This window comes from Coffea eugenioides, chromosome 6 (genome assembly GCF_003713205.1).
Source record: "Coffea eugenioides isolate CCC68of chromosome 6, Ceug_1.0, whole genome shotgun sequence".
Classification (NCBI taxonomy): Eukaryota; Viridiplantae; Streptophyta; class Magnoliopsida; order Gentianales; family Rubiaceae; genus Coffea; species Coffea eugenioides.
The window spans coordinates 9,449,980-9,474,583 of NC_040040.1; the positions used below are offsets into that span (position 1 = coordinate 9,449,980).

Genomic DNA, 24,604 nt, shown 5'->3' on the forward strand with positions numbered 1-24,604 from the left:
TAGCTGGTGTTCATTTGTTCAGTTAAATTCTGGACCACACATGGGCCAATTTTTCCCTTTGGAAACAGTAAAAATGGGTCGTTCCATAATTGACAGAGAGGTTATCATGAGATTTTTAATTCGATTTTTGAAGTTCTCATGAGATCCTTGTCTCAAACTAGAAAAAAAAAAGAAAAGAAAAAAGAGTTAGCGTTACTTCTGCTTCCCCATTAGTAAGTCTTAAGGACTATCAAGAAGTTGGGTGGATTTAGAAACTAGGTAAGACTGTGGAAGGGATGATTTGGGAGTATTAGCTTTTGACTACTTTGGGATATTCAGTACTAATATGAAAAGTTGACACCTTTGGATGATGAGAAATTATAGGCTGAAAATTGAGCTTGCCTCTTTGTTTTCCGCAGTTTAAACCGATTAAGAACCTGAAAAGGTGATGGGGTTGACAGCCCACATGAACAAAATATGCATTGCTGCAGTTTTTGTTCCCTCATTCCACTCATGCTTCAACCAACGTGGTGCAATTTCAGTCATCAAAACAAAAAAGATTGAAAACAAGACGTGGGTTATCCTAAGAGACAGTAGACACCGGGGCATTGAAGTGGAAGTCCCCAGCAGCAAAGACTTGTCCAGCTTCAGATGGGATGCTTCCGCTTGGATTTACTGGTCGCGATGTGATCAATCATCTTTGATCTAACTAGGTGCATTGCATCATCAATTATGGAGGCAAGAAGGACATGCATTTTCCAGCACTTGCTCAATAGATCCCACTAGCACTATCAAACTCTCAAACATCTTTTCAGATAGAACTGGTCTTTTTCAGATAACTTCTATGCAATAGTTTGTAGTCTAAGTTAGGCTTAAATAATGCATAAACATGTCACTTTTGTTTGGTGTTTCAGTGTGTGTGTGTATGTGTGTGTGTATATATATAATGGGGGTTAAACATTTTATTTTTCCCTCTGGTAAATCTATATTAGAACATTTTATACACACACACACACTACAAACTGTAAATGGATTGTCTTTCATAACTGTTACAGGTTGTACAAAAATGTTCCCAAGTGTTTTTGAGTATGAAGAAAAGGAAAAAGAAGTTCCAATGCCCCCACCCACATTGGCTGTGGCCGGATTCCAGAAACCCCGAGTTCCAGCTAAGGCTCGACGCCCCTCTCATACTACACTGTTTCATGATGGATGAGGGGCCTCCCTCGACAATTAAGACGGTTTGCTGTCATTTTTTCTTGGTCCAAAATAGCTACACAACTCACATTATAGAGGCCATCATTAATTATGGGCATGACAAATAAAGATTGCCTTCCCTAGTTTATGGCTTCGCCAATCTCAGCATCCATCATCCAAAACTTACTTGCAGATGTGCTTGAGGCCCAAAACTGCTGCTCCCTGCCAGCAACAAAGCCACGTTTGGTATCTGTCACGCGCCGCCGCAATCAAACACCAAATCCACGGGGGCCACCAGTTATATATGCTAGTGGCACAACACTTGGGAGTTATTATTTATTCTTTTGGTATACGGCAGCCGACTTAAAGAGCTTATATATTGCGTCTTAGAATTAGGTCAGTTCTTGGCCATCGCTAGAGCTGTTAAACGAACCGAACTGTTGGGTAGATCGGTTCGTTTCGACCCGTTCGTGTTCGTGAAAGGCTCGTTCGAAATCTTAAACGAACCGAGTTCGAACGAATTGTTTTGTTCGATTAATAATCGAGCGAACACGAGCATGTTCGCGAGTTTTAACGAACGTTCGCGAACATGCTAAACGAACGTTTGCGAACACGAGTATGTTCGCGAGTTTTAACGAACGTTCGCGAACATGAACATAATTATTATTTGACAAATTTTAGGGTTAATTTTATAGCTGGACTTTTATATTTGGAGGGCAAATTACTTTGTTTTATTTGTTGTTTTTATGTTAATGTTAGTTATATAGTTAATGAATAATAGAATTTAGTCACTTAGTGCTTTAATTATTTTTGAGAATGATTAATGATTTGCATGGCATATTTAAGGTTTAAAATAATTTGGATTCGAGCATTTCGAGCATACTCGCGAACGGCTCGTTTATGTTAAACGAGCTGAATACGAACTCGAACTCGAACACGAATTTTGCTTAACGAACCGAACACGAACACAAGTTTGGAGTTCGAAAATTAACGAACGAACATGAACGTTGTTCGAATCGCTTAACGAATAGAGTTCAAACATGAGATATTCGGTTCGATTCGATTCGTTTACAGCTCTAGCCATCGCCAGCGAACAGGGACATTGTTATATATAAAATCATTCTAAAGGCGGCCGCGTTCTTATCTTATTATATACTACTCGCTACTTTAGTGAAGGAGAAAAGAAAAAAGAAGTGGGGAAAGAAAAAAGTACCACCTAGTTCTCCCTTGCAATGCATGATCGCGCGAGTTTTCGTCCACTTTGGGTTGTGCATTATATGGGGAATAAAATTGGTCATTTTGATCAACAGTAGTATTTGACTGAATTGAACGACCAAAATCTGCTGGTTATTTACGCCACCATGAGTTGGTTGTGTTGCAACTTGCAAGCAGGTGGACGTAAAATTGCATGCACGTTGACTTTCGCCGCTCAATTTGATTCAAATCAGTCGTCGAGCAATTGCATGTCTATTGATTTCTACTCAACCTCGGGCCTCTTCCGCCTATCAAATAGTACAGCAGGGTGTTTGCTATTGGATCTGATGATGTGGAGACATAGGAGCTAATTCCTTCCCATTGGGCAATCAAAATCAGTTTGGGAATGAGAAACCCCGTGCTGTCACAATGGGGCGAATAATTCGGAGTAAACTTTAACAGTTTGATTCCAGTAATAGATTAGAGGATCATTATATGAACTTGGGTTGTCAATGGGTCGGGCCGGCCCGCTCAGTTTAAAAAAAATTAGGACTGATCTTCAAGTTTAACAGGATTGGGTTTAACAGGGTCGAGAGAGTTTGAATATAAGTGTAAGACCCAATTTTTTAATGAGTTTGGCCTAATTACAGCCCCGACCCAAATAATTTTATTTTAAAATGTATATTATATATATATAATATAAACTATACATATTATAAAGTAAAATATTAATAATTTATATAAAATCATATAGTAATACATAAATATTAAACATGCTTTTCATAAATAAATAATAAACATATGTTATATATTATTGCATATTTAATTGTAAACTTGGGCTTAACTTATTGTAAGTCTGAGACTCTAATAATTTTTAAGTTGAATATGAGCCTTCTTATATGAGTTTAAGCTCAAAGCACAAAAGTCAAAAAGCCTTTTTTTTTTTTTTTGTGATTCAAACTTGAACTTGTCGAAACTTAACTCACAAAACTCGATTGACAGCCTTAATATAAACCAATACTTCCCTATCAATAAACCCAATGTTAAGTTAATCATTGGAGTCGATCCAATAGTTAAGGAAGAACTGTTAGAGTATTTTTTGCTGCCAAGTTTAGAACCCTATATTTAATAGTTGGGATGTGAAGAGTGTGTTGAGAGACGGTAGGAGTACAGGAGGATTCGAATCATATGCTTGATATTTAGAGGTTAGAAGAGTTAAAAAAAAAGTCAGGTTACACTTAAAAAAATGTCAAAGTTACGTTAAAGTCATAAAAAAATGTCAAAGTTACGTTAAAGTCAATATAATACACTAAACTCTCTGTGCTATAAGGAAAGTGCTGGAATAGTATAAAAACACGCGGGAAGAATAGATACCTAAAAATCTTCGATTTATTTATTTTGTAAGGCCTGATTGGGTGCCGACAAAACTTTTAAAGGCAATTAAAGGAAACAATTAGTAACGGAAAAGTTTGTACCATTATGCTGAGGCTAATAAGTCACTCTGGATTATTGGCGTAGCGAGAAGCCATAAAACAAAAAACAACCGGAAATACGTGCAATAGTAGTAGAATATAAGCTCTATAATGACGATTGAAGGCGGAAATTTTCAAATCTCGTGGAGATTGAATTTCATGGATGCTGGACTTTTATAGCAGCTGTTGTTGTCTAGAAAGGATGGAATAATTGGATTTAAAGACGCAATAGATGATCGCATAATGTGGATTGTACTAGGGTGGGACATTTTGCCGTTGGGAAAAGATCGTTATCCATAATAAATTTAGGCTTTGAGTGGGTGTTGGGTATGGGAATTCACGTACCCAAAAATGGTAAAATGTTGGTTTTCATCATGGTGTGAGAATGGTAAAGAAAAGGCCATTGAAAATGTTTTTGTTTTTTTTTTAAAGCACATTTCATGCTCACCTAATTTTTTAAAGCAAAATTGTTTTGTAATACTTATCTATAATCATTCCTTATAAAATACCAATGAAAGACAACGTAGAGTTGTTATAGATCTACAACTAATGGTTTTTTTTTACTAGTAAGGATTAAACTCCAAATTAGCACTTTGCTCCAATTCAACTATCACTACACCAATTCAAGTTATCCTAGGGCCTTATCAAGTGCCTCTCAAAATTTGGTCCGGATTGAATTCACCTTTTTTTTAACCTCACCCTGTGTAATACTAATAATCCACCAACCACAAAGATGGGTAAGGCGTGCTAAATAAGTGCTGTGTGATAAATAAATATTTCAAAACAGATTCGAATCCGAATTGACAGGAAGGCATGACAGTGACCCTACCGCCAACTCAAGGGACGGATTGAATTTACCTTGCTAAATAGACATGCAGGACAAGACAAATAGTATAAACTCATACTAATTGTGAGAGTGAAATCATTCTAATAGGGGATCCTAATGGCTAATTGTGAAACCAACGGCTCCTGAATTGGGTAGGCAAATAAACAAATGATGAATGTGTCTTCTTTGCATGAGTTGGTTTGAGATTACCCATGTTATCCTGCAGCCTTGCAATTAAATCCCTCTCGTTCAGCTAACAATCAAGAAAAGAATTCCATCTGACCATAGCATTTAAATTTGGACGCCAAATGTCCTTTCCAGCGCTACCACTGGGCCCTTCATTATCCTAAACTTCATGAACCACCACAAACGGTGGCGCGTAGTCATCCAGGCGCGTGGCCTAATCCCTTCAATCTCCTCTCCAGAAAAATGCTATTGGCCAAGAAACCTTCCACTTCATGCACTATTGCACTTCACTCACTCACACATCTACTTCTCCTTTCAACTCCCCCAAGAGGACCAGGACAAAACGACTGATCTGAGACTACTGCCTTCTTCAACTCAACAGTCCCATTACGTCTCCTCCATTTTCCCCTCATTTTAAATTGCAATCTCGCTGCGCAATACGCACCCTGATTCTTTATAACTCCATCCCATCATCATCATCATCATCATCATCATCATCACCACCACCACCAGCAGAAGTAGTACAGTACAATCACTCCAGAGCCTCGTGGCAATAGCATCATTCCCCCCCATTTAATTGGATTGAATGTGGTATTAATCTAATTCCCCACTCAAGTATAATGCTCTGCTCTCATCATTTTTTGTTTTAATCACAATCTAAATATTTGTCCTTTGAACTTTCTTTTCGGTCTTCCCATTTAACTGTTCTTTTCTATAGTATTTTGGATCAATCACTCTAGTTTAGTTGTATTAGATGTCATAAAATTCATTACTCGGGCCATAATTTTGATTTATAGTGAATCTGAATGGTGGATTTTTCTGGGTTTTACTTAATAACGTAATTCTTTTGGTGCAAGTTAAGATTTTGTTGGAGACTGATTTTTTTTTTTAATTTCCCAGACTTGGGTATTGCTCTTGTGATTTTTCTGCTTGAGGAATTGTAGGAGACCTGTTTTGGAAGTCTTGGCTTTGGTGGTGTATTCTGTGGTTGATTAGACTTCGGTTGTTTGCTGAAGCTGTAAAGGCCTAATGAATGTTTTGGGAATTCTGGCATCTGGGTTTGTCTCGCTTTTGTGTTCACAATAATGGGCTGCGCTTATTCAAGGGCTTGTATTGGAGAGATATGTGCACCAAGAGAAGTCAAGGTTAAGGAAAGTGACAAGGTTAAAGCGGCTGAGATTCGAGTGTTCTCACCTGCTTCTACAGATGAAGAAGGGGAAATTAGAGATCAGTTTAACCAGTCAAGTTTAACTAGGGATCATGAGGTAGGTATAAGTAGACTGTCTAGGGTCTCAGCCCAATTTTTGCCCCCGGAAGGCTCACGGACTGTGAAGGTTCCGACAGGGAATTATGAATTGAGATACTCATTTCTATCTCAGAGAGGGTACTATCCCGATGCACTTGATAAAGCTAACCAAGACAGTTTTTGCATTCATACTCCATTTGGAACAAGTCCAGGTGATCATTTCTTCGGGGTTTTTGACGGCCATGGGGAATTTGGGGCTCAGTGTTCGCAGTTCGTTAAGCGGAAATTGTGCGAAAATTTGCTTAGGAATGGTAAGTTTCGTGTGGATGCTGTTGACACATGTAATGGAGCATTCTTAACGACAAATGCTCAGTTACATGCTGACGATTTGGATGACAGCATGAGTGGGACTACAGCAATTACAATATTGGTCCGTGGTACAACAATTTATGTTGCTAACTCAGGTGATTCAAGAGCTGTTATAGCTGAAAGAAGAGGGGACGATATTGTGGCTGTTGACCTTTCAATTGATCAAACTCCATTTCGACCTGACGAACTTGAAAGAGTTAAGCTTTGTGGAGCAAGAGTTCTCACTTTGGATCAAATTGAAGGACTGAAGAACCCCGATGAGCAATGTTGGGGCACTGAAGAAAGCGATGATGGTGATCCACCAAGATTGTGGGTACAACATGGGATGTATCCTGGTACGGCATTTACACGGAGTATAGGTGATTCTATTGCTGAGACAATTGGAGTCGTTGCAAATCCTGAAATTGTTGTTTTTGAGCTCACACCCAATAATCCCTTCTTTGTGCTTGCCAGTGATGGGGTCTTTGAATTCCTTTCCAGCCAGTCTGTTGTGGACATGGTATGACATTTGACAATTTTAATATCTTTTGTGGTTTGGAAGCATTGGTCAAAGTCAAAAGTTTTGTTCTATGTACATGGAGACTAATGATTCTATGTTTTATTTGATCACATTTTTAAGTCCAAATATCATATGATACGAATTTGAAGCTTAAGGACGTTATGTGACTGTTAAGAAGCGCTCATAAACTGTGTTTTAAGTTTTCATTGTAAACGTGGATTGAGATCATAATTTATTGTACCCACACTTTTATTGATAGAGTAGCCTTAATTCCAACATCACACATGACCATTGGCGTAAATCATCACTTTTGATATGCATATGATGTTTTACATTCTGGCGAAGTTAGTTTCAGGGATCTGCTATAATTACTCTGGAATGTTGAAAGTTCTGTCTACTTGCATTGGGAAATGCCGTTAACATGATGAATGCCTCTGTGTCAAGAAGAATGATGAAGTTGAAAAAAGGAAATAAAAAGAAAACAGTTGAATTTATTAATGTAAATCATAGTTCACCTTGTTACTGCGAGCATACGTGTTAAGTTAATAACTTAAGATGTCCTTATGAACTTTTATTACCATTCTTTGTGGTTATTTCTGTAAGCAAATTAAACATGCTATAAGCATTGTGAATGGCTGTAATATCCAAAAATCTTGGATATGCAAACAAGAATCAATAGTGACATGACATGTTGACAAGATATTTTGCACAACCTGTGTAATCATTTTTCGTCATAAATATATGTAGGTTCATATTGAACTACTGTTTTACTAAGGTGGAACTTTTATTCGATTGACTGATAGGATATGATGTTTTACTCAGCTTAGTTATACCATTTGCAAAGTTATTAGCTCTTGGGTTTGATCAATAATACCTTGTAACTTATAGTCCTTGTTAATGTCATCTTTCACAGTGAATCCGCTAGTAGCTTGATCCTGCATTTATGTTGAGCTTTGCTTAAGCCAGTCTGTCTCTATGGACCTGCTTTGTCGTTGATTGCAATACAGCTGTAAAATTGGTTAGATCAGATAAAGACATTCCAAATAGGTGTAATAAATACTCAGACACGACAATGGTATCGTCTAAGTTTTGTTGCTATTATTGTTTAATGCTATTAGACGCATGTTAATGACTCCCTTTTAGTTAATTGCTCATTATAGGCTTAGATCAAGATTTCCAACTATATTCTATTCTTAATATTCAGTTTTTCCTTTTAGATAGGTATATGCTAATATTTCATGAGGCCACCATTTCATTTGGTTGCGTAAGATTTCTGGAGGGTGCAGTGTACTTGGTTTCTTGACTTAAGAGTTAAATGGGAAAACCAAATGCCTAGTTACTTAATCAGTGACATAGATTAAACAAGATCGTAACAAGGATCTGTGCTTGTGATTTATTTGTTTGGCAGCTACACGTGAATTTTTTGGAGTAGCATGAGAATCATTAAAGGTTTCTTTATTTCTACTCTAACAATTAGATGCAATTAAATAGGGTAAGAACCGTCTCTTTCTATCTTATTCCAAATGGAATTCAGAAGGTTATTTTTTAAGGCCACCAAAGAGCAAATAATCATATGGGAGAGGTTAAGTTCACTGCCCCCTGCCTGGAAACCTTCTTTTTCTTGGGTGTGTAGTTGCCACTGATATGCACTATATTGGAAATACAATTTATGTAGTGAAAGGGAAGATATTATACATCTTATGTTTTTCTTTCCCAGTTTGCAAAATGTGCGCACTAGTTAAATCATTTCTTTGATTTTGCATGAAGGTTTTACTACCTTGTCTCTGGTATTCTGCAATCTAAAATTGGATATTTCTGTTTGTTCTAAAACATTTTTGTGGAAATAGAGTTCGTGCCGCTTTCTGTTTCTTTTGTTTGACTCTGCTGGTCAGCCATCTGCATCAACTGAATCTTAGTTATTTGGTGTAAGTCCAGACAGGGCCCTTGGGGGTATGGGTTGGGGTGGGTTTTGGGATAAGACACACTTTATCTAAACTTGATTGGTTTTTTGAAGTCTTTGTCTTTATGAGCTTATCCGAAACCACAGTCAATTGGTGTTTGCATTCATAATCATTTCCATTTTTATTCTAAGTAGCAAAAGAGTTACTTATTCTGTTATCAAAATCTCCAGGTGGTAAAACACAAGGAACCTCGTGATGCTTGTGCTGCAATTGTGGCGGAATCTTATCGTCTTTGGCTTCAGTATGAAACTCGTACAGATGACATTACTGTAATAGTTGTGCAAATTAGTGGCTTAACTCAGGTAAGAGCATCCTTTTTTGCATTTTTGGCCTTATATTTCAATTTAATCAGTGACCATACCCATTATTCAACTGAACAACTAATTTATGGATGGTCATCTTCTTCCAGGCTGCTGTTGCTCAATCACCAAGTTCTAATGTGGTTTTAAGACCCCCACTACCTCAAGTTGTTGAGGTGTCAGGATCAGAGTCTCCTTCAGTTTTGAGCTGGAATTCTAAAATCCACCGTGTAAGGCAAGATGTGTCAAAGGCACGACTTCGAGCTATAGAGAGTTCTTTGGATAAGGGGCAAATGTGGGTTCCTTCTTCTCCAGCTCACAGAAAGACATGGGAAGAAGAAGTAAGTCTTTTTCTCTAGTATTTAGCATAAGTTTGTTTTGGGAAAAGAAGCACATTCATTGTTTACTTACTGTCTTATATGACCATCACATGTTATACTCTAGTAATATCCTATGTGACAGGCACACATTCAAGGGGCATTGCACGATCATTTTCTTTTCAGAAAACTTACAGATTCTCAGTGTCAAGTTTTGTTGGATTGCATGCAAAGGGTTGAAGTTCAAGCAGGAGACATTGTGGTGAAGCAGGTTAATTTCTTGTTATTATTGTATGCTTCCGTAGCAAAAGAAAATATTCTTTGATTTCATGTGCAACTTGTTAAGCATTGGTAAACTTAACAGTTGTATGCAATTTTAATATTCGACGAAATCTTGTTCTATGTTTTTGTACAATGAAGTCCTCTCTGACACCATATTAGGTTAACAAAGTGTTGTGCTTGATCAATCTAGAAATAGCTATGGAAACAGGTTGTATACAAGCTAAGTTTAATACCTCTTTGTATATCTATCGACCTAAGAATGAGCAATTGATTTGAGATGAGGCTGTGAATGTATTGATAAACAAGCTGCGAAGAGGAGTTGCATGATTTAAACTTGTTGACAGGGGCGTATAATTCATATGTAGCTCATCTACTCAGGGGGAAAAGAGAAACAGAGTTTCTTCCTTTATTCTAATGCTTCAAGTAACACTATCAATGTCAATAGGGCTGCTATGGAGCCAAAACCGTTTTTAGCCTTGATATGATCAGGCTTTAATTTCATTTTACCTCAATCTTGATATTAAGTTCGACTTGTATATAAGATTAACACTTAAGCTTAAAATTTAAATAGTTGCAATAGTATATTCTTTAGGTTTAAGCATGGCTTGAAAGCTCAGCCCAACTTCTTTTCTTATATAATATCACATTTTCTCAGCATAATCCTGATCAAAAACCTTTAGTGTCTAAAATTATGAATAGCCATACTAATGCTTGTAATGCACATATTGTCCCATAGATGACACAAGTATATGTATACATATACAATGCTTGTATTTACAAATTACAAGTAAACTATTCCAGCTTGTTACCAAGTCTTGTAGCCATATATAAGTTTTCATCTTTCAGCTTGAAAATTTAGTGAACCTAGAGGTAAAGTCAAAGTTGAGCCTGAACTGGGCAATTTTAAACTGAAATCATTCCTTAATCCAATTGAACTTGGATCATTCCTTAAGGGCTCAGTTTTGCAACCATAACTAGTGCTATTGTTATTGCTAGTTTAACTTGTCTATGATTAGATGGTAAAACTCAATTGATTAATTGTTACTGCTCTCTATAAATAATTGATTTTAGCTACCGAGACTATTTTAAGGCTAAGAGTGTTCAGAATATTTTAAGTATAGAACCGATATACTCAAAGCTTGTGTCTGCATGGTTTCCCTGTTTTTAGTTTGATACTTTTCATTTGAGAGCTTCCTGCTTTTGATCATTGCTTTGAAATTATAAGCTCTATGGATAATAAATAAAGCACATTGCAGGGTGGTGAAGGTGACTGTTTTTATGTTGTTGGAAGTGGAGAATTTGAGGTCTTGGCCACACAGGTAATCATAGTTTTAATGCGGGATTACTCATTTCCAATAAGAACATGTTTCCTGGCTCTTATAATTGTTAGCTGCTTCTCAATTTAGTCATTGACCTTGTTTCATTTACTTAAAACTGCTTGATTCTAACTTAAGTTACAAGCTGCATTGTGGTAATCTCATCTTGTTTTTATCTCAACTTTTAGCTTGAAAAAAGTTTTGCTTGGGAAAGCTTTTTGAGACTATTATGTTTATTTTGTTCTGCAAATAGCTTTCTAGAGTTAGCCAAATATTGGTATTTTTAATGGAAGTCAGACAAATATTAATAATTCTAATCGTATTCCTTTTTCTTGTTCTTTCTTGTTTGGCTCCTCCTCCCTCTTTCTTTTTCTTCTAGCTGTGTCATAGGAGCAGATGTATTTCACAAGACATTGAAAAATTAGTTAATAACAAGAAGCAGATTCAAGAAAAAGCCCGTCACAAATTGCTCAAATAGGAAACAGAAACCATGAAATTGATACAAGAACCAGCAATGATTCACAGATGTAACATCCAAACATCTCGTGCAAAAAGTTGGAGACAAATAATTATAATAATTGCGAAACAAATATTCCCCTAATGGCAGCGGCAACCCTCAAGATCAAGTTTTCTTCTTTTGTGTGTGTGTGAGTGTGTGTAAATGATGGCAACAGGTATGGGATTGAAATGTGGGAAGAGAAGGAGAGGAGGAGGAGAGGATTTTAAAGCTGTGGCATAATTTTTGGGAGGGGTTGTAGTTTTAAGTGCCATATTTTTCCCTTTAAACTTTACCGTTAATTTAAGAAATCCACTTCCACATTTTGGGAAGACAATTAAAACTTCCAAAATTGTTTTGAATTCGATTAAGAATCTGAACATGTAATGAATAACCCTAGCTTTGTAGGTAATCACTTTTATCTGGAAATTAAAAGATCCATAGCACAAAACAACAGGCACTGTATAGATATTGTATATATTCTTTGCATCAAAGTAAATGTCCTTCAGTCCAATTGGTCTGAAACTCTCTCTCTCTCCCTCCCTCCCTCCCTCCCTCCCTCTCTTTAAATTTTCATTTTGTTGAATTTTGCTCTTAACATGATGCTATAAATCTCAGGAAGAGAAAAATGGGGAAGTGCCTAGGGTTTTACAACGGTACACAGCTGAGAAGTTATCATCGTTTGGAGAGCTGGCATTGATGTGAGAATTCATTATGCTATCACATGGATTTCAAATGAACTTTTTATTTCTGAATATTAGAGCACTCATTCAGACTTGGCCTGATCATGGATCATTCTTTTACAGTAGAGAATCCTGTAAACTAGTTTAGTGTCCTTGCATTATACAAGCACAATGTCCTTGAAAGAAAGCAGAATTACGCTGATTTGCTTGATAGTGTGTCTGTTATTCATTTCTAGTATAAAATAATGGAAGGTGGTCATACTCTTTATGCATTATTCAAGACAAAAATTATCAGCCTCTATTAGCGATGTTCATGTTGTTTTTTTGTAGATCTGGTTTGGTATTTAAATGGAGGAATTTTGGTATATCAGGTAGCACGGATCGCTTTTAAGAGTCTAAAATCCATTGCTGATTGTCATTCTTATTAATCAATTTCTTCTTTGAATACATCAAATTGCAGGTACAACAAGCCCCTCCAAGCTTCTGTTCGTGCTGTAACCACTGGAACTCTATGGGCGCTCAAGAGAGAGGATTTTAGAGGAATTCTTATGTCAGAGTTCTCTAATTTGTCATCATTGAAGCTTTTACGGTCGGTGGATCTTCTCTCAAGGTTGACAATACTGCAGCTAAGTCATATTGCTGATTGTCTTTCAGAAGTGTCTTTCTTGAATGGGCAGACAATAGTTGAAAAGGTAAGGATCAAGTATTTTTTAATAGCTTATTTCTCCTTTTGTTTAGAGATGGTGAATGGTGAGATTACCAAGTAATACACTTGTCATAATTGAACTCCCTCGCTAACAAGAATAGATTTTGCTGAAAAAAACAGATTTTTTACAGTTTTGACTTTTTATCCTACATTTTTTGGAGATTTTTCTTAACATTTCAGTTGCAACATTTATTTACATCATAATACAAAAACTTGTTCGTGTTTGAGTATTTTTTCATCAGTTGACTAATACTGGTTTCCATTTGACTATCAATTGGAAATGAATGCTTCTACGGACATTATAGTGCAAATATTGTTCTTATTCTTCCTCCTTTTGTGTTTGCAGAATGAGGATCATGGTTATATATATCCAAAGGGAGTGGTAGAAAATTCATTGACATGGATTCCTATGAAAATAGCAAGCGACAGCTTTTGTCTGAAAACTCAGGAGGATGATGATGCAGAAGAGGTGCTGCAGTAGAAAAGTCTGAGGGGAGTTTATTTTGGAGAAGGATGCCTTCTTGGTGAACAATTGCATCCCTAAAGGATCATTTGCTGGTGAGTGATGTTACTTGGTGCGTCTTAACAAAAGGAAAAGTTTGAATCAGTTTGTGGGTTCTGGCAAAGCTACACAGGATGATCAAGTATGTTGGTGACTGTCTGAATGATTCATAAATCAACACGTAATTATCTTGATTGATTTGTAAGCTTACTATGCTCTTGCAATACTTTATCTGAACAACAATAGGCCAAAAGACTATCCTGTGAGCTATCAGAATCTAATGGATATGTACGATGCTTCAACAATCTGGATACAGGTTCAGTTTCTGACTTGGTTAAAGGGACAAGTCATGGGCTCTTTAGGGGCTTATTTGCATAAATTTTTAACAAAGAGAAAGAAAGTGAATTGTACATAATGTTATATTTTAGGAGTGGAGAACGTGCTTGTTTATGGCCACAGATTGCCAGTGAGATTGGCCTGTATGGTGTGGAGACTCAGGTGTGGTGTTTTGCTCTATGTTTTGTGGATTTAGAAACTTGATCACTAACTAAAATATAGTTTTTCCTATTTATCAACATAAGTTGAAATGGAAGTAGTGATGGTTGCTGACCTTTAACTCTGGTCAGTAAATGTTGCTAGAGAAAAAAAGGTAATGTGTCAGATGAAAATGAAGCAATAGCAAGAAATCCATGAAAAAAGATTTCATTTGCTGAACTTCATTTACCACCTCCCTTTTTCTACGCTATGTTGCAGATAAATTGCTTAGCTTGAAGAGGTTTTCCAAGCAGAAGATTAAAAGACTGGGAAAACAAATGCAGGTTCTGAAAGAGAAGAATCTGATAATGTGCACAAGCCCATCTGCTGGAGTGCCTCGAATTGTATGCACCTCTGCTGATCAAACACATGCCGGCATACTTCTGGATACACGGCTTGCTTGCTCTTTAGCTTCTATTCTTCAGAGCCCACTTGATGAACCATGTGCACAGTTCTGTGCTGCCTGTGTTGTTACTGCTCTGGAAGATCTGCACAAGGTATTTCTTTTTCAAGGTACCCTTGATGATAGGACAAAACCTGTTTTCGTCTGAATGTGGTTTTATCAATTTCAGATTGGCATTCTTTACAGAGGTGTGTCTCCTGATGTTCTAATGTTTGACCAGATGGGATATATACAGGTGCAGTTTTACCGGTCTTTTTATTGCATGCTTTTTAGCAATTTCCACGTTGTAATTTGATCTTACGTGTCTATATACACTTAAAATAGTTGGCATGATGAATGCAATTAAATTTATTGGCTTTATCGTTTGTAGCTAGTAGACTTCAGATTTGGGAAGAAGTTTTCTGGTGCGGCTGGTGAGAGAACTTTTACAATTTGTGGGATTGCAGACTCTTTAGCTCCTGAAATTGTCCAAGGGAAAGGGCATGGTTTTCCTGCTGATTGGTAAATAACCACTTTCACTTGCATCCTTTTCATAGTAGTACTGTATTGTAGTAAGGGCAACCAATGACATTGGTAAATACTTGTTCTAGCAAATCCCTTTTTTATAAGTAAACTGGTCTTTGTGATATGAAGCTGAGGGCAAAAACATAGTACATCAGAAGTTTATGTGATATTTTCTGAGGTTGCACATGCATTGGAAAAGCATAACAAAATTGCATACACGAAGCGATTGATGCAAGTAGAATATTAAGTGTCTGCCATCAGATGAATTCAAGATTTAACTAAAACCATCATGCTTGTGCTTTTGATATTCACTTTCCAAATATCATTTCATGTTTAAGGAAATTGGTTAACTAAGTCCAGTTTGGCAAAGTGGAAAGTCATCTTATTTAGATTTCGCAGAATCCATTTAAACACTTTATGGTAAATCAGTTTAGGCTCGAGCTGCTGATCTCCACTAGACATTTTTAGTTACTTTTTGGCCTTAACATTTATTTAGCAACATTCACTACCTGAATCTGTCTTGGCACTCTCTGACTGTGTTGGTGGAATTTGCACAGGTGGGCTTTGGGAACCCTGATCTACTTCATGTTACAAGGTGAAATGCCATTTGGATCATGGAGAGAAAGTGAGCTTACGTATGCAAGAATTGCAAAAGGACAGCTAACTCTTCCACAAACTTTTAGTCACCATGCTGTTGACCTTATTACAAAGGTATCACTGAGACATTCAAGTATTTACTTTTATTGATTTCCTTTTAAGTTTGGAGGGATTGAACTGATGATTCCAATTCAATTCAGTTACTTGAAGTAAATGAAAGTTTAAGACTCGGAAGTGGAGGGGTTGGCTCTCTAAAAAGTCATCCATGGTTTGATGGCGTGGATTGGAAAGGAGTCAGAGAACGTACAATTCCAACTCCTCATGAAATATTCTCTCGTATAAATCAACACATGGAAAGCCCTTCTGAAGATAATGCATCCCCACTTAATTCTCCTGTTAACGACCTGGAAGAGCTTAACAACCCAGAATGGCTGGAGGATTGGTAGAAATTTGCCTTGGTAAGCAAAATTGACTTTGTTGGCATTCAAGTTTCATTGGCTGAAGTGCCAAGATACAACCTCTTGATCATCTCACCTGTATTTTAGGTGGTAGCATGGAGAAAATGCCTCGTTTTGCTTACTTTGCTATAGAGAACCACTCACTGATAAAACCAATTAACAGGTTGCTCCCTCTGTACATAACTCAAAATGCAAATGATTTGAGTGGTTTTCTTGCTTCTTCTGTCCCATTTCTTTAATGAGAGTGGAGATCCTTGTAAGAATGCAACTGCCAGATAGATAGCAGTTTAGCAAGGTTCCAGAAATTCTCAGTTAATAATAGGTTTCTTGTATCTCTTGGTAAAATGATTAACGATTGTTACCTCAGGAATTAAGATATGTGGAATACTTTTTTGATGGATATCAAAAACATCTGTGTTATTTTTTTTTTCTTTTCTTCCTGTGAATATATTAACATTTTTTTTTTTTTTTTGCATTATATCTCTTGATATCTCTGTGTCTTATTTCTTTCTACTATTACTACTATTACTTTATCATTATCTTTTTTTTTTTTGGGTTAAAAAAAAGAACCTAAAACATCAGCCTGCATTTCAGGTTGTTTTTTGAAACCTTGACAAGTATTCCTCCGCGCCCGGTTTTAGATTCTTGAATAAAATGACCAGCAAACTCCACCTTCCACAGTTCCAGTTCCCAAGATATCAAGAACTTATGGCCATATTTTGACCATCCCTTTTTGAGCTTTAAATTGTTCGCTCAATTGCCAAATTAAAAAAAAACAAAAATTTATGTTCCACAAGCGTTTTCATATGAGGCAAGGAAAGGAACTTTGTCACTCGTTTGCATGCATGGCTTTAACCCCATCAGAAAGAAAATAAAACCGGAAGGACAATGACAGAATCTGTCCGTCCCTCTGCCCGCCTGCGTCCTATATTCCTTTAGCAAACACCAACAACATCATAAAGTCCAAATTATCTTTTGCCCAACTCCACATTACGCTATGCATGATTGCATAAACTTCTCTGTCTTGCGCGGCAACGCTCCTAGTATATTTCTGAATCACCATTTGGGGTCTATTCAATTCTAAGAATTTAAATCTTGACAATTTCAAATATCCAGAAAATAGATCATCATGTTTTAAGGAATTTACACTATATTGGCCACATACATGCTTATCAACCGAAAATTGAATCTTCTCTGAGATTTAAAACTCTCTGAAGCTTGAAGAAAAATTAAGAAATTCGCCCCAAAAATCCTAGACGAGTAACCTTTTTGCCGATTGTGGTCCAAACACCGTGAAGCAAAAGGAATATCGAAGAGGGTCCAAATCTGCCTGCCTTGTACCAAACTTGTGGCTGCTTAGGCCTCCTAATTTGAGCAGCTTTGAGACCACCTCTTACCCCACCTCCACAAACAGGACTGCTGACAAGTGGTATTATTCCTTTGTTCATATGTGAAGCTGCATCTTGATCTATCCTATCAGAGAAGCTGAAATCTTCTTCAACCTATCTGGGCTCGAGTGAACCAAAAAAAAAAAGCACTAGCGTTATCTACCAATTGCAACGAAAAGTTAGAATGAGGGGCATTCAAGAGCATCAATTACTTTTTTTTAATATATATATACCTGATATAATCGCATCAGAAGAAGTGTTACAGTATTATTTTAAAAAATTTATCTAAATAGTATGTCTTCATTCATCTGATATCACATTTTATTTTTTTACGAACCTTCACATTTTATTTGTGACCATACTTACTTTTAATCATCTCAGCTACCTTATGTGAAGGCATGTTTTACAAAAACACCCATCTAAACTCGAAATCCTAGTGCCAATTCCGGGAAACAAACATACCTAGGTGGATTTTAGGAAGGGGTTTTCGATGACATTATACATGACATCACTCCATCTTGTTTTATCTTTTTCCTGCAGAAAGATACTTCTTTGTTTTTTTGAAAAAAAAAAAGGTATAATTCTATCCGTTCAATCCGGTGCCCATCTCTTTCCGGTGATATAAGCTTTAAATGACAGGTTTGTGATGATGAAAGAAAGATATATATACATATATATATAGTTCCAGTGTCATCTTTTAGACAAATTCAATTCGTTTAATACAAGTGTAGGTTGATTAGAATCAACAATAATGACTAGAGGCCTTTTTTTTTATTAATCCCAATACTAATTAGATGATGTGGATTAGGTTTAATACATCTAACTTAACTACTTCGAAAACTAAGCTAAAAGGTCAAAGAGAACTGCTAGTGCTGCCTCTCCGGTCCTTATTTTCAAGGATTTACCCTTTCTTTTCTTCTTAGTGTAAAGAAGTCAATTAATGACAATTACCAAGAAACTGGCACTCCGGTCCTCTTTTTCTTTTTTTTTTTTCTCTCTCTTTTTGGTTTAAAGTAGAATTAATCCATGTCGATGATACCAATAATAACACATATTTTACAATTAACTGAAAGATTGTGGAATAAATACAAAATTATGATTAGAACTCGGGAGAATCATAATTTTCAGAAACCTCCATTTCAGTTGTTGTATCATCTCTAGACCAATATATTCATTGGCTCAGACAACACTTAAATAAGCACCTAGTAAGTAGTAATTATTACTATATTAGAATGAGAAAGAAGTGAATATGATGATGATAAGTCATTTTCAATGACAACAATTGGACTTTATATATATATATATACTCATGACAAAAGTCCTTAATAAACCTCCAAATTAAAACAAGAAAAAAAAAATTGCACCGGTCAAGTCCAAGAAACTTTTGCTTTTTCATGTCCTTTTTGTTTCGTATAATTTATGTTTAGAAAATCATTTGACGTCCATAATACTTGTTAGTTAATAAGTTACGGTTTGGAATAAGAAGTACGATCGAGAGAGACCAGGGATCGGCTTCAATTTTTTTTTTTCCCTTTCTAAAAACGGAAGACTACTTAAAACATGCTTGAACGTTTAGTAATTCCTTGATTAACGACAAAGAAAGTGGAATCATCTCTTACGTTGGCGCTGTGGTGGGTAATGTTTGAGAACGACATGGATGGGGGTGACGAGTATTCTGATTTCTTGCTGGATTGGTTATTGACCAGAATCACATCAATCAAAGAACTAGGAGTATAGGTTGCGTTTGGATGGATGATTTTTTTCAAATCTCTCTAATTGTTTACATTATTTAGAATGTATTTGAATTTGTAAATTATCAATTATTATAATATTTGAAATATATTTTAATAATTGAACAAGCTCGATTTGGATGAATTTCAAAGTCTTTCGTTAAATTCATCGACCCAAACTTACCTAGAGATTGCTATAAGCCTATACGGGGTTGGTGATAGTGAGATATTATCTATGTTCTGAAGTATACAAGTTGAGAAATATTATAGTAGTGTCTCAACCAGACCATAATTCTTGTTTTCGTCAACAAATTTGGAAAGAAAAAAAAAAAAAAAACGAGGGGAATCAGAGGGCTTCTCCCACGCAAGGAGTTACACGTTAAATAGTCCTTCTTGATTGAAGGAACCAGAAAAGAAACCGGGGCGAGCGCGGAGCTTGTTGCTCAAGTGCTTTATTTTTCTAATGGATACAGTATCATAATATATTTGCAACGTGGGCAGCAATAAAAGACAGAGGGACGCAGAACGGAAGCCTTGTTTATGAACTTATTAGGCGCTAACTTCGTACTGCAATTATAAGGTGATCAATGATCATCACTTCAAACTTCTGGAGGCCCGAATTATGAATATTAACCTAAGTGATTTTGTGTACAATGTTGATGCAAGTATTCTCATGTTTATTTCTGTGACAAGTCAATTAGCAGCTGAAAATATGTCTACAAAAGACTATTAAAAAAACAAGAAGAAGAAGAAAGTACCTATCAAACTAATTCTACTATCTATAGAGGATTTCAACGAGTGGCTAACCAAAAACCAGAATCCAAAACTGCACCAGGTTTCAAGAACTTCAAATCCCTGAATACGGCAGAGACTTTATATTGGATGTTTAAGCATTCAAAGATTGCCTTGTGTTTTGAGGCTGAGTTGATCCTCTCTCTCTGTTGGCAAACCATTGAGCTGTTCTTCTTGCGATTGGCAGCCAAAGTCTCCTTATTTTTTCCTCCTTCACACTGTTCTCTGGATTGAATGGCTCTCTATCGTCATTATTCCTGGTGTTGAACTCTCTAAATCTTGGATGAACTATTATCTCTGACATGGATCTCTTCTCAGAGGGATTCAGGACATTTGATTCATTAATTCTTGAATCCCCTTTAGACCCTGATGAAGCTCTTGCAAAGTTTGGTAATGGTGGAAATGAATCATTGTGCTGGATTTTGCTGAACTTGATCTCAAACTCTCTTTTTCTGTCCATTTCCTGCTTAATATTCATCAGTTCACCATCTCCAATCACTCTTGTTGGAGTCGATTGCCCGGTAATACCCGATTCCAAAGCGGAGAATCTGTTGCTTGACACGTCATTAAGCATCTCTGAATTCAAGAACATCAGGTCTGAAGAACTCACATTGCTCCAACGATTCTTCATGAGGACAACATCAGAGACAACTATTTTGTGGTTAAATTTGTGAAAGATTTTTCCATTTTCGTCTGCATCGCCATTTAGCTGAATTGGCAATTCGTCTTCCTTCACATCTTTTCCTGTTTTCCCAAAACTGCTGGCAATACTAAATCTTGAAGATCCCAGACAACTTTCTTCTCTTTTAACATAAAGCTCCATGTTGGATTCCTCTTTTAGCTCTGCTTCGTTCCACATGAATCTCAAACTATTCGAATAAGTGAAGCTTGAAAGATCATCGGCACTGATCTTATGCCTGCAAAGTGGACAGCTTGAGTGCTTCTCTAGCCACTCATCAAGACAATTGATGTGAAAGGCATGCTTGCACTTTGGCAGTAACCGAAGAACTTCAATATCTTCGAATTTTGATAAGCAGATTGCACATTCAAGCCCCTCTCTGGACCCCTTCAAAGAAGAGAATCTAAAGAAAGGAAGGGATTCAATAACAGTTTTATCAATCCCTGAGAAACGTGACCTTGAACGAGGCAGGCCATCTGTAATTTGCAGGTTAGTGCGGACAGAGTTGGATGATGTGCTTCTGCAGAACTTTGCATATAGCAGGAGGATAAAAGTTAAAGAAAACATGATAGCGAGGATGCCAATCACCACAGCGAGGCTAGGCTGAAAATTGGAGACCGCATCTGGTGAAGCTACTCCATACTGATTTGCAGATGTCTGTGCTTTAACTTGGAAGAGCGCAAGATGAAGAAAACAGATACACAAACTCAGCGAATTCATGGAAAGATGATTGAAAGGTTGAAACTTGCCTAGAAGAAGTCCACACTTGCGCGGAGAGCATCCTTCTTGAAGATACATTACCTCCTGGCGCAGAATGGCTTGAAAAAAAAGGTTAGTTTGACATTGGTTTGGCAAGCAAGTATTTAATATGAAGAGTATACCCTTTCTGGATGGTCAGTTTTCTTGGTTTCTTCATGTGTAGGTTGTTCTTGTGTCCCAATTTGGGGTAATAAATATATGTTGTGTTTGGTGCACAGGTTCTTTAAAAATTTCAAGTTCTGATAATGATGGAGAAGTGGGGATGGCTTATGGTCTTTTAACACATTCAACCTGACATCACCTCACAGCACTATATTACTCATCCTCAACTGCAAATATGATTGGCTGCTAAATTTGAAATTTACATCAACCATGCAGAACTTGAGCCGAAAAAAACAAGCCCTGGTAAAACGTGGAATATTCTTCAGTGGTATTGATGTTCTAATTAATTCCCCCAAAAACAAATACTCCACTTTCTTTTTGTGATTATTTGTACTCATTTCGCCTAAGAAATATATATATCTTTTGTGTATTGGGAAAAGGAGGAAAGACAAGAAAGAGTGATTAGGTGAGGTTTTACATGCACTTATCCGATTGAACACTCTAGATAGAAATAGAATAGAACTAGCCGTCCGGTCACTTCATTCATTGTGGCCAACAAAAAAGTCAATGGCTATGAACTATTCGATTCAATTCTATAGTGCATCGAATCGAAAAGTTATTTCACCACAACCACAAGCAATCTTGATTGAAGTCAGATAAATTGAGATTATAGGTGGCTAGTTGCAACCGGTTAATAAACTGCCACCGACTAATATAATACTACCCCTTTTTGAAATGATTAAAAATTCTAATTATGCAAGCAGGATAGTCCACGATTTAAACCCAAAACAGGGTCAACTAATAAACAATATATATTTGGTTCGTAGCAAAACCTGAACTAGCCTACAAGACAAGGCCATGTGAATGAATACAAATTTGGTTTGATTTACATACTGATATGCTTAAGCTTCTTTCTTTTTTTTTTTTTCAATTTATTTGATCACTTGCATTATTAAACTAAGAAAGATGGGACAGATTCTTTTAAGTCCCTACATAATTTTCGTTTTAGTTTTGTTCCGTCTATTCATTCAAATTCAAGCAGTTGGCAATGGACCATTTTGTTTCTAACTGCTGTGTTTGGATTGTAAGTTATTTGAAATATTTTTACTGTAGCACTTTTTGTGATGTGATGTATGTGAGATAAAAAAGTAATTGGGAAGATAAAAAGGTGTATTGAAAATTGTAATGGTGATGTCAGCAAATATATTTGGCCAAATAATTGGCTGTCCAAACACACTTGCAAAAGCAAGTTTTTCTTCGAGAACAATTTAGATCGAACTCCTAGTAGCTAGCTAGTCATTCTGTTGCCCCTTAAATTAAATGCTAGCTGATCATTCCCACTTCTTTGAATGTGTACAATGACTATTCTGAATTTCCGCCAGCTTCTTCTACTCATAGTTTCTTCTTTTTATTATTTTATTGTTCTTGGAATGCACCAACAAAAAGAGAATGAACGAAAACAGAGCACGAAATCCGGCATTGTTGCACATGACATGGAGGATAATTACAGGAATTTTGCCTGTTCATAATCTCTCATGACACAAGCATGACAGATAATGCATGCTCATGCAACTCATTGTTTTATCTTCTTCTTCTTCTTCTTTAGTGTTTAATAATCCGCCCTGTGTTTAGCAAATTAGACAAGTATAAAAATCTGTTCCCAGCTCAAAATATGATGATGCCAAACCCTGACTTTTGAGTTTTGACTTTACGAAAATTACAGCCCTGTCCAAACGGGTTCTGGCTGGAAAAGAATTGGTTAATAATTGGCTGGGCAGGAGATGCTTTGAATTGAACAGGCCATACATACACAGGTCACATAATAATAAGGAAGTGTTGTGTTGACGACTCACTGGCCATCACTTCAGGGTGGCGGCTCGACAGGGAAAACACAGCAGTTTAATAAAAGCCAATTGTAATCGTCCATGTTGATTGATACATGGAATCAGGCCATCCATAACGTAGAAATCTACAATTTTTTGCATGTACATTACAGAAACTCAAGTCTGTACAATTGTGTCATGCATGAGAAACAAAGTTGACCCCAGACATCAATTGATGTTATACGATCTCATCAGACATTTGTCTTTCTTGATTCCTAGTTGGGTTTTTTTTTTTTTTTGACGTCACTGCCGTTTCCCTCTTTTTCACAAACAAAAAAACTTTTATAACGATCAACTCCGTGAATGATGATTATGCAGTACAGAACTTTGTGTCAAGGGATTGCTATAGAATGTGTCGGCATTGAGTATTTTTTAGGACCGTCAGTGGGGTTGGGTCAGCCCGAACTCGACTCGTTCGTCCCGATAAAATGCTCGATGAGTCCGACCTTTTAGTGGGCCGATCTGAGTTTGAACCTAAAAAATAATGTTCGAATTAAATATGAGTCGAGTTTGGGTCTCACTAGGCTCAAACCCGATATAGGTCCGACCCTTTAATTACTTATATATATAATATTTATATTTTTATATTATATATCCAAATATATTATTACTAAATACTAAATATATATAAATTACAAAACACAAAATACATCTGAAGACTCTTCTATAAGCTTTCTTGAGAGCCAATATTAGTAATGTATAATCGAACCTCTAATTTTTCTTATTAGTTGAGTAAATTTTTATGTTGGCATAATATTGGTTAATTTCTTTTTTGTCTAGAAACACAAATCATCAAGCATATTTGGATTCAAATCACATGGTTATAAAAAAGTTTCAACTTTTAAAGATGTATTGGCTTATGACCGCATGTTTTATTACTATTTTTCATGTATTTTGAACGAATTAAATATAAATATTGCTGAAAATTTTTTGGTTTATATACTTTTTAAGAATTATTATTTGTTCATGTTTAGTTTTAATATTGTAGTCTTGTAAATGTTAAATTAGTTTTACAACTTAATAGTTATAGTAATTATATTAAGAAAATTAAGGAGTAATAAGTGAGTTTGGGTTAAGCCTGAATAAGGCTCACAACCCGAATATTATGTGAGTTGAGTATCAAATTCACATCTATTAACTCGAAACTCATAGCCCGAAACCCGAAAATATTACAAATTAAACGAGCTGAACTCGATCTTATCAAAGTCTGGCTCATTAGACCCGATTTACAGCCCTAGTATTTTTCTG

General features: G+C 36.4%; 2 protein-coding genes across 2 annotated transcripts; one reads left to right on the forward strand and one right to left on the reverse strand.

Annotated features, from left to right (window-relative positions):
* The first annotated feature begins 5,137 nt into the window (after positions 1–5,137).
* On the forward strand, positions 5,138–16,450 carry LOC113773503 (protein phosphatase 2C and cyclic nucleotide-binding/kinase domain-containing protein). Its single transcript, XM_027318147.1, has 18 exons — positions 5,138–5,442; positions 5,752–6,965; positions 9,097–9,228; positions 9,336–9,566; positions 9,688–9,813; positions 11,081–11,143; positions 12,255–12,337; positions 12,780–13,011; positions 13,372–13,502; positions 13,618–13,669; positions 13,774–13,860; positions 13,987–14,025; positions 14,167–14,176; positions 14,281–14,558; positions 14,634–14,699; positions 14,835–14,965; positions 15,526–15,679; positions 15,766–16,450. The coding sequence occupies exons 2-18, from the start codon at positions 5,937–5,939 to the stop codon at positions 16,009–16,011; spliced, it is 3,090 nt and encodes a 1,029-aa protein (XP_027173948.1). The 5' UTR covers positions 5,138–5,442; positions 5,752–5,936; the 3' UTR covers positions 16,012–16,450.
* Positions 16,451–19,763: 3,313 nt separating this feature from the next.
* On the reverse strand, positions 19,764–21,453 carry LOC113776008 (E3 ubiquitin-protein ligase ATL42-like). Its single transcript, XM_027321073.1, has one exon. The coding sequence runs from the start codon at positions 21,408–21,410 to the stop codon at positions 20,028–20,030; it is 1,383 nt and encodes a 460-aa protein (XP_027176874.1). The 5' UTR covers positions 21,411–21,453; the 3' UTR covers positions 19,764–20,027.
* Positions 21,454–24,604: the final 3,151 nt, after the last annotated feature.

Excerpts from the sequence above, each read along its gene's own strand:
- LOC113773503 (XM_027318147.1), top strand. The coding sequence starts at position 5,937 with ATGGGCTGCGCTTATTCAAGGGCTTGTATTGGAGAGATATGTGCACCA. Across the intron at positions 11,144-12,254 it reads TTGAGGTCTTGGCCACACAG|GAAGAGAAAAATGGGGAAGT; the intron begins GTAATCATAGTT and ends TATAAATCTCAG. Across the intron at positions 12,338-12,779 it reads TTTGGAGAGCTGGCATTGAT|GTACAACAAGCCCCTCCAAG; the intron begins GTGAGAATTCAT and ends ATCAAATTGCAG.
- LOC113776008 (XM_027321073.1), bottom strand. The coding sequence starts at position 21,410 with ATGTATCTTCAAGAAGGATGCTCTCCGCGCAAGTGTGGACTTCTTCTA.